General features: G+C 42.9%; 1 protein-coding gene across 4 annotated transcripts; it reads right to left on the reverse strand.

Annotated features, from left to right (window-relative positions):
- Positions 1-482: 482 nt before the first annotated feature.
- Positions 483-6722, reverse strand: LOC135483643 (cellular retinoic acid-binding protein 2-like). Of its 4 annotated transcripts, none has more exons than XM_064764629.1 (4): positions 6585-6722; positions 1665-1843; positions 1272-1379; positions 483-941 (listed from the first exon to the last, which is right to left on the reverse strand). In XM_064764629.1, the coding sequence occupies exons 1-4, from the start codon at positions 6655-6657 to the stop codon at positions 876-878; spliced, it is 426 nt and encodes a 141-aa protein (XP_064620699.1). In that variant the 5' UTR covers positions 6658-6722; the 3' UTR covers positions 483-875. The 4 variants fall into 4 exon arrangements, with proteins under 4 accessions (XP_064620699.1, XP_064620696.1, XP_064620698.1 ...); XM_064764626.1 differs by lacking the exon at positions 6585-6722 and adding an exon at positions 6072-6229; XM_064764628.1 differs by lacking the exon at positions 6585-6722 and adding an exon at positions 5475-5612.
- Positions 6723-10248: the final 3526 nt, after the last annotated feature.

The following is a 10248-nucleotide window of genomic DNA, read 5'->3' on the forward strand; positions in this document are numbered from 1 at the left end:
TCTCAAAAGTTGGCGTTCTAGTGTTCTGTTTCCGCTGTTCCGGCTTGTGCACTACTTGTCACGACATGCTGGCGCACTTGCCATATCATGCTCGTGCACTTGCCTGACAAGTTTATACGCCAAACGCCATCGCCAGTGACTGACGTACATGTATGTTTTTGGCAGCCCATACTTCTCTAACAACCCCGGGTCAAGTTGTCCAAGAGAAAGTATGTCGTTTAGGTGGCGTTATCTTAGTTCTTCAATTAATCCCTTTGGACTTGTCATCTTAAAGTTAACAAAAACAGCCCATGGTCCAAAATCACAACTATTTCGATATAGCATACGCCGAAGAGCGTTTTCCTACCTTCGGACTTTGTCGATTGGGCGACGTGCCCTGCTATAAAATAGTATACAGGCTTCATCTCGACACGCAATAGAATCATGAAGCTGACATAAATATTAGCTGAGCTTCATGATATAGAGTCAAAGAAGTCAGAGTGTTCTTTTAACAAGTCTTTATTGCGAAATAAAGGCGTACATGGTAAGCAATACATTAACCTGTATATACTAGGACAATATCGAACACTAAAATACGCTCAGAATATGCATTCTTACTGTAGCCTCCCCTGCATGAGGGGACCCCACATGAGGCCAGGAATACGCAAGGCCTGAAGCTTGTTAAAGTTCGGAATCTGCATGTCTCGTGTAAATAATGTCCCTATCTGGTCGTAATGGCTGTCGGGAAAGAGGAATGCGCAGATGAAATTTGCTGTCGATGTCCACTGATCGTCCATCGTAAATTCCAGGAGTAGAGTCATACACCCTATAAAATTTTATTTTCAAACTATGGATTGTGCACCAATATGAAGACTATTTTGATGTAATGGCGTGCCCTAATCCTTCTTCTGGAATCGCCTTGTGCACTTCAGATTGCCATCAGGGGCAGTCAGTTCATATGTCTGAAACAGATGGTGAAAAGCAACTTAGCAATTTTCCGTCTTTATAACAAAAACTCGTCGACAGGATGGCAGTCTGACCACAGGTCACCGAAGCTAAGGCAGTACATCGAGGACCGCAGGCCCGATTGAGGGTCGCATTTACATACTTGCATACTTGAACTGAAGCCAAACTGGACGGAGTCGACTGAAAAACCCAACATCCAATCAACTCGAAAATTATACTACACAATTTTAAAGGTTTTCTTTGACAGCATCAACATTATAGCTGTTGAATCTCAAGAGTTTGTTGCTGCCCATCGATTCCAAATCGATTCTGACTAACGTACTCACCATCACCATCTCGGCTCCTTCCATTTTTCTTGTGATAACCTGTTTGAAGTTCTTCTTCTCGCATTCTGCGTTCACAACCAAGCTGTCACCTTCCCAGCTGGCATTGCACTGGAATAGAAATGAACGCCAATTCATGAGAATGTCGGTCGTCCATGGTAAAATTTACATCGTTCTCGATGGTAAAATCCATATTTCATTATGTAGCACCTCAAGATTATGCAGGATTCAGCATTGAGCACGAAGGCACATCGAAACCGCGAGTTCGTGATGACGAATGACACCACCACTGTTACCATTTGCTGCAGATCTTGCTCACCCCATGAGTATCAAAAACCTGAATCTCCGGATGAAATTGGTTGAACAGAGTAATGCATTGGGGAGTGTTGAACATACCTTCCATACGTTGTCGGCAGGGTCCTTGTCCTCAAATGGCACACCCACGGTATATTCTGATGTTTTCTTGAAGACTACGGCGGCTGTTGTGACTACCTTGACGTGCTCTAGGTTGTCCCCGGTCTGAGTGATGGCCTGCTCTCCTCCCTTGGCTGCGCTGATCTTGATGGAGCTCACGCCTGAAAATAGTAAAGAAGATTTTTTATGTTACCATGTCCTTGATGATTCCGAATACAGCCCGTGTAAGCATAATCATGTATTTAATTAGTCGCATTCTACAAACTTTTTATTTCAATGTTGAAAACCGTGATACTTAGATAGCCAGGGTATAGCCACTATCTATTGAATGGGGACTTGCAATCTAGTGGACATGCTGTTCTGTCACACCTGGAATGCGAGAGGTCATCATATGGTTAAGGGGATTAGATTATGCGACCCCAGCGTGTTTGAACATTCATGATAAGCAAAACATCTCTCTTGACACACCTTGTCATAGACCAAGTTTTGATGTTAGTCCTTCAACAAGGCTTTGAGAACGTAGATTACGAACAAAGTGAATGATTAGGCTATCGGATAACATTACAATATCTGACATTTTTTGTGATGTTTGTGTCAATTGATAGCTTTTGACATCTATAAATCTGTCTGACATTCAAGAGTCTTGTTGAACATAGATGCCCTTGATCATAGTACAGTTAGATAACGTCTCAGAACACGGCATTGGACTAATTATATCAGACGGTGTTGCTTGACGTCTGATTTAAGATTTTTCTTTCAGGTAGAGGAAAAAACACAATCGGATACTGGCTGATCCAGTCTGGTTTGAAGGAAGAATGTAGCGAAAGCACCAAACTTTGTAGACACAGTGAACAAAAAACGAATCCAAACATGAAATATTACATAATTTATTGTGATTGTCCGAGAGCATGATTTGTATTAGATATCAAATATTGGCCCAGACATGTTAAATCTACAATATGACTATTTTTAATATGCGATGTAATGGACTAATCTTGACATATCCTGTAAACACGGGTTCGTTTGTCTGGGAGTGAGCACACCGATTTGGGATGATTTCTGGTGTGCAAGTGAAAGCGGGGTTCATGCTCAACACAGAGAGTACACAACATATATACTGTAAGAGGGGAAAAACATGTTTTCTCGTTATTTCATATTGGGTCAATTGTTTCCCCGTATTCACATGTTTAGCATCAACGACAGATGAACTCATCAAAGTATGGGAAATTAGCAAACTGCCGTCATTATGCTGGTGGTAATTGTATCAGGAGAGAAAATTACTAATAATAGTCACTTACATGACTAATTACTATGTACTCATGATGGTATGTTGACCCCGAAAAATGGCGGTTTGATACCAAAATAGCGCCTTCCTCGAATAGGCTTTTCGGTGAGATGGGAATTATCTGGACCCTCCACCACAAGAAAAAGTATGCGATATTTGTTGACTTCCAGTCGGACTTTGGTGGCACCAGGAAAATAATTATTGATAATAATGATGATAATAATGCTAGTAATTGTATATGTATAGTATATATGTACATGAATGAATAAACAATGTAAACGAGTAAAAAAAAATGTTGTAGATACACGGAGAGTCCAACCCGTGACCACCTGATCGAAAGTCCAGCATTCTAACCGTTGAACCACAGAGGTTTTTTATGTTGGGCTGGAGATTTTCTTTGCCTCTAATAGCCAGGCTATGGCGATATGAACCCTGTGTGAAACAGAGCGACATTTTTATTTCACACAAGCTTCAGATCACCATGAACGGTGAATTCGTTGGGAATTTTTTTGTGGTTGCCACTTTGATGGAGGACCTGCCAGCAATAAATTATAGTTGTTTTTCAGTAAGCAAATGTTGCTTCTTTTAGTGGGAATCCATGTTTTGATTACATTGTGCCAGTTTGTATACGTTGAGGAATCTGTAAGCATTTCTGTAAAAAAAAAACCCTGATATTAATGACATGACGTAATTTCAGAGTTCAACTGAAAGAAATTATTTCAAATAGGATAATTGTGACTGCATCGGATCGGTTGCCATATGTAATAAAATGATGATTTCCTGAATATCTTATGCAGATTTCGATTTACACTCGGGTAATATACTGGACTTCATCCTGAGTGTTGAGTTGAAACTTGTACAAAGGTGTTTGCATGTTGAGGCAAAATGAACAAATCGATATTATGAGTACGCGAAAATGATTAATGACTGAACTTTAGTCGTCTTACGATAGTGTTGCACCAAAAGTTTACAGAACCTTGCCTAGACTGGTGCATGAGACCAATGAGAACGAGACAGTTGTAGACAACAGGTCAGATTAAAAGTTATAGTTGTTGGCCGTAAATATCACTTTGCTCAAGGCCGATTCAAAGTACAATGTACAAGTTATGATTTCGATTAACGGTGTTTTTCAATAACTGTTGACCCATATGATCAGACAGTGGCATCTTCAATCTTATCATTAAAAACGCTCATATTTCGTGTCCGTTTTTACCTGGCGTTCAAGTGGTGATCCCATAGTTTGAGGGTGGTTCGTATCATGTTCGCAATATAGTCCCTGTCAGTGGAAGATTTAGGGAGGTGGCACTCCCTTTTTTATCGGAGAGCAACACTGTTCAGGGCTCCTCTCCTCATAAGGCGTATCAATAGTTGCCTAGCATACTGTTTCGTACACTTGCTGATGAATGCAGGCAGAGTGAAACTGCCGCCTGCGTGCCCTGGGAATTAGAGCAAGTATCATTAGCTGACTGTTGACACATCTCAACTAATCGATTGTTTGATCAAACAACTGTTCAAGTTGCCAACGATTGCACCGTCCCGTATACAAGCCCTATAGCGTAGAACACTAGAGGTCTAACGTTCCGTTAAAGGGAAAGTGCCACCCCGTATAACGCGAGATACGGCCATGCGTATGCGGCCGACTGAGTGGCATAGTCAGATAGTGGAGTTTCAACTTTAACCATTATGCATGCACTGAAAACTAACCTTAACTATATGAAAGTTGGATCAAACGCGGATTTCCCCCAACGGAACACCAATCAACCCTTTTTTTGGAAAGACGGCTCAGAGACGCGTATGTAGCAATAAAGTGGCTCTGCTTTGTGACAGGTTCACTACTTTTGCCCGGGGGTAAAACGCAGAAAATAGGCTTACCGAGTTTGTTTCCTAATTCTTCAAAGTTCTCGCTGGAGACAGGCTTCCAAGTTCCACTCAAATTAACAGGCATTTTGAAATGTTGAACAAACCGACCGGACAGAGGTGAAATGATGACTATAAGAGTTTCCAGCCAGGAGGAGAATGATGCAGTGCCTGGCCTAGATTCCCCACCCGATGCGCTAAATAGCTGATAATTGCTCTGAGTGTCCGTTTTTTGTTCGAGCCTGACTCATGTCAAGTATCAATTGCGATTGCTTAGGAGTTCAATTGCCGTCTGTGCATATGGCGAACTGTTCCTTAACTCTATCAACTCCAGGTGATACCTATCAGAACCTGTTTGCTGGCAAATCAACCTATAGATAATTTCATCGCTTCTCAATGCCTACCTACTCACTGACGCTACTGACTCTGCATTATGGTCAAGCAAGCCGAGAATCATCAGCGGTTTAACATTTTGATGATGGAATTCGATAAGACAAGAGAGAAGAGGGCAATTCAAACTTGTATTCATCGAAACCCCCGATACAATGATAAAAGACACTACTAAGTATGTAGCCATCAGTTTCATGTCAAATACGCATTCAAATGAACGTAAAAAGTATTATGTGACAAAGGACCAAGTGCTGTCTTACCAAGCTTCGAGAAATATTCCTCAACGCCCTCGTTGGCGACGGGCTTCCATTTTCCGTTGAGATCGAGCGGCATTTTGAAACGCGTGCAACAGGAATCTGTGGGCTATAGACGAGTGTGGTGCTCAAGTCTGAACGACATGCGCCTATATGGTATAAGTGATATGTACATTACATATTCAATCAAGCCAACATCTGCTGGTCCTGATTCGTCAATTATCAAACTGATGGGGATGCCTGGACCTAAACACTGGCATACATATAAGCGTTTCACGTCGCGGTTCACACAAAGTCTAGGTTTTACGCCGTGATGCCTACGAACAATTATGGATGTGCGCGATACGAACGCCGATGTGGAGATAGGTCTTTACCTGTTACACAGCTCAGCTTCAGTCGTCAACGCCCTAAGTATCTACATGTATATACAACACAAGTTTTTAGTAATCTAAGGTCGTTGGTACACCCAGACATCTTATTCCGTTACAAAAAAATGTAGGGACATTAATATTGTACTCACCAATACGGCCATTGTTATTAAAGCCTTGCTTAATTTGGAAAATTGCTCATAGGGGAAACTATAGAAACGCGCAAGTGACTTACCAAGTTTCCCAAACAGCTCATCAACGCCATCGTTCTTGATGGGTTTCCATTTTCCGTTGAAGTTGACAGGCATTTTGAGAAACTTCTTTCACCGGTTATGGGGACTGGCTCAAAGTATAACGGGGTCAATGATGTTATCAAAGTGGATTTTATAATCGTGTCACTGACCAGTGTGCTCCACAAGTACTCATGTCAAGATTAGTAAAACAACAATCTGGTCAAAGTTACTTGCCCCAGTACGCATGGATATTGAAATCTCTCTCGAACCATACTAATACCCTCCTGCAAGGACAGCGGGATGAGAATGGCAAATAACGTATGGCAAGTCGATGGTGCAATAAAAATGTTCTGTAAAATGGCCGTTGCGTGGGGTTGTGGGGGGCAAAATCAGTGGTCACAATGGCTGTCAGGGGAGGGGTCAAACACCCAACACGCTTCCCCTGGATCTGATTCTGCGGGCAGATGGACGCGACGGGCGCATACTGATAACGAACCAAAGACCTGTTGACTTACCAAGTTTCCCGAACAGCTCTTCAACACCATCGTTGACAACTGGCTTCCATTTCCCACCGAAGTTGTGAGGCATTTTGAGGAGGAAACTAAAGGCTTGGAATGGCGAATGTGAATGCTAGGCTTGGATTGACTGTATGGGCCGTTACTTTTATCAAAGCAAACTTTGTCGACTTTCTTACGTCATGGTCATATAGTATTATCAGATTATTATCAACGTAAGTCGTAGAATTGGCATAAGAAAATACCGATATCGTCAAGCAGGCTTTTCCATATCTCTACACACATTGGTTCTTTTGCTTGCTTTGATAACATTTTTAATGGAAACCGCGGGGTGAAAGTTTGTTCGAGGTACATGAAAAGTGTGTACGCAAATGCAATCATTTGCGTACATACTTTGCTCCCCCCCCCAAAAAAAATGTGCACGAATTCAGTAACATCAGGATCATGGGGAGGTAGGTGTTTTCGGAACACCCAGTATATAGGCCAACGAGAAGATTATCAGATTATTATCAACGTAAGTCGTAGAATTGGCATAAGAAAATACCGATATCGTCAAGCAGGCTTTTCCATATCTCTACACACATTGGTTCTTTTGCTTGCTTTGATAACATTTTTAATGGAAACCGCGGGGTGAAAGTTTGTTCGAGGTACATGAAAAGTGTGTACGAATTCAGTAACATCAGGATCATGGGGAGGTAGGTGTTTTCGGAACACCCAGTATATAGGCCAACGAGAAGGCCTGATATTCCCATAAAGAGACAACGAGACAGAACTGACCTCTAACAATAATGACCTTTCATGTCATTTTCACTAGATCACGAGGACGAATACATGTATACATATTTACGTAATTGAAAGATTGGACGGGATATCATGAAATAATGAACCCACCCTCTCATATGATATTCTAAATTCTCATTACTGATCACTTTCCCACGTATAACATACGCCAGCGCTTTTTAGTATTTAATTGATTTTGTTAGAATAGGCAAATTGTATCTTGAAAATTTATCGAAAATCTATTGCTGTATGCACTACGCTAGTTAACCCTACAGGCTTATTTAATTGAGGTCCTGGGCATATTCAGGTCCATCCTTCTGTCGATCCTTTTAGAAAAAGGATGAAGTAGCGAATAGGCCTCGTCCGGACCCCACGTGCTTTTAAAAGTATGACGTCACAGCACCGCTGATACGACACATGATGACGTCATGAACACGTCAGCGACGTCACACCTTGGTAACGACGTGTTGCCAATGGAACCAATACTGTCTTCACAACGACACCGATGGAGCTGAAAAAATGTTGATTTGAAATATGTCTGATCCGGCAGAAGCAGATGTCCCCATGGAAAATGCTGATCTGCCGCAAGAAGCAGCAGATTACCGCGTGATGGACGCAGATCTACCACAGGATGAAGTAGATGACCTTGTGGTGGACGCAGATATGCCACAGGAGAACCACATGGCGTTTGTAGATCTGGAAGAAGCGGATGCGCCGCCGTTAAGTATTCCGTTATTAGTGGAGATCGTGCGGCACTTGAGAGAGGAAGCAAATGAACTGTTTCTTGGACTGGATGAAATATTTCGAGGTACGGGAGAGGAAGGTATTGGAGATCCAGAGGACACGCAAGAGGAAGACCGGGACCTAGGAGAGGATGAACATGAACAGAGTGGCCATGCGCTTGAAGAGGCACAGCAGCGCTATGCGGAGGATGCTGCTGCATCATCGGCAGTTGAAGCAACAGGGCTAGAAATGCATTTTCAGGAACATGGACTACGGATCCAAGAAGGTAGTAGTAATGTACAGCCGGAGCCAGTAGATGATGAACATAATATCTCCAGAGCTCAAGATCAGGTGCTAGTGGCGAGCAGTCCGTCAGAGGAAGATAGACAACCACCAGAGGCAGACGCAGAGCAGTTGCTAGCTTTTCTGATAAACCCATCCATTGAATTAGGATTAGGGCGTAACCTTGAGATACAGACGAGTGCCTCATCGAGCGGTTCCACTGTAGTCGATTCGGACGAAGACAACCATGAGCACGACGGACCACCCAAACCTGACTGGAGTCAGTTGCCAGATATGGCTACGATTGAAATATTTGGATTCTTAGATGAACCTGACCGCATGTCCATTGCCCGAACCTGCAAAAAGTGGTCGCAGCTGGTTCACACGGGTGCGCTTTGGCGATTTCAACAGTATAACCTTGGACAACCTGGAATAGATGTAAAGATTTTAGGATATGCGGAACGACATGCGAAACACCTTCGCTATCTTGTTCTGGACTGTAGCCATCCGTTGTATAACTCAACAAAGCGCATACAAAAATGCATGACCACTTTCTTCGCACAGTTACACAAAAAAACAAAGCTCCGACATTTTTTGATGACGGAACTTCGGATGGATCGGTACTGGAGATACGAGATATCCAAAAGTCGTTTTCTAACATCTTTGAATCGGCTCCTGCGCAATCAGAGACGCCTTACCAAGTTTGATATGACGAGGGCTCAAGTGAGCATGACCAACGGCTTCAAAATTCTGGAGAGTCTGGGAACCGGGAGTGGTGCAGTTTTAACGTACCTCGACATACAGGACTTTTTCCATTCCAGGCAGGCCGTTCATCTGATGCTGAGCTTTCCCGCCATAATAGACAAATTCGTTAATCTCAGGAGACTCTTTATAAACTACAACTGTCTAAGCGACGACATTGTGTCTCAAATAGCGCGAAACAGCAAACACAGACTGAACTACATTGCGGTCAAAGTCTACAAAAACGATCCGCACTATCACAGAATCCCTGCGCGCATCTGGCAACAACTTGTCCATTTCTGTCCTAACATTCGCATCCACTTTGAATTTGACCACATGTCGCGATACTACGATATCTGTCCCATTGTCGTCCAGGGGATGCCATTGCATGGGATCCAGATTTGGTCTGGCTACGAGATGGACGACCAGGACAGGCTTGCAAATCTCATCAATTATATCCATTCTGTCTTCAGCAGCACACTCGGTAAGTGAATAGAGAAAAGCATCGAGACAGTCAATCCCATGCAGTGGAACAACTCAAGTATGATTGTGACGACTGATATTTGCCCAAATATGGGCCACTTGATTTCTGTCATCTTTCCCAAATATAATCGGAGCCCTTTATCATATAGAGCTGCTGAACTATCTCTCATAGACTCCTAGGGCATTCCATTTCGTCATCCTGGCCGTCTTTTCACATGCGACGAAAAGAGGCCAGTCCACTGCGTCCAGAGTGTACATCTCTCCTCGGTCCAACCAGAGTCTTTCATTGTCTGAGCGTCCTCTGCTGGCGGAAGGGACACTTCATATTGCGTCTGGGCTGTGGAATGAGTCAAGGATCCTCTGTCTATGGGTTTTGCCAGCGTTCTTCCTTTTCTAACCAAAAATAACTATTGCCTTTACATGAATGGCATTACGCCCCAGTGTTTTATTCGTTTTTACTTTTCTAGAATTGGCCGTCCTCGAATTCGATAACCACGACTTCTTCTTCGATGAAGAACTCGTCACCCTGGTGGAGAGGTGTAAGAAATTGAAAGTGCTCGATGTCAACTCGACACTATTAGTACCCACTGTTGAGCGGATATGCAAATTACAGCAAGAAGGAAAAATAGGTAGGATTTCGAGATCCACAGAATAG

This window comes from Lineus longissimus, chromosome 2 (assembly GCF_910592395.1).
Source record: "Lineus longissimus chromosome 2, tnLinLong1.2, whole genome shotgun sequence".
NCBI classification, from domain to species: Eukaryota; Metazoa; Nemertea; class Pilidiophora; order Heteronemertea; family Lineidae; genus Lineus; species Lineus longissimus.

Coding starts and splice junctions, on each gene's coding strand:
- LOC135483643 (XM_064764629.1), bottom strand. CDS start 6,657: ATGCCTCACAACTTCGGTGGGAAATGGAAGCCAGTTGTCAACGATGGT. Junction 1,844..6,584: donor AGAGCTGTTCGGGAAACTTG/GTAAGTCAACAG, acceptor TACTATTTTCAG/GCGTGAGCTCCATCAAGATC. Junction 942..1,271: donor AAGGAGCCGAGATGGTGATG/GTGAGTACGTTA, acceptor CATCTGTTTCAG/ACATATGAACTGACTGCCCC.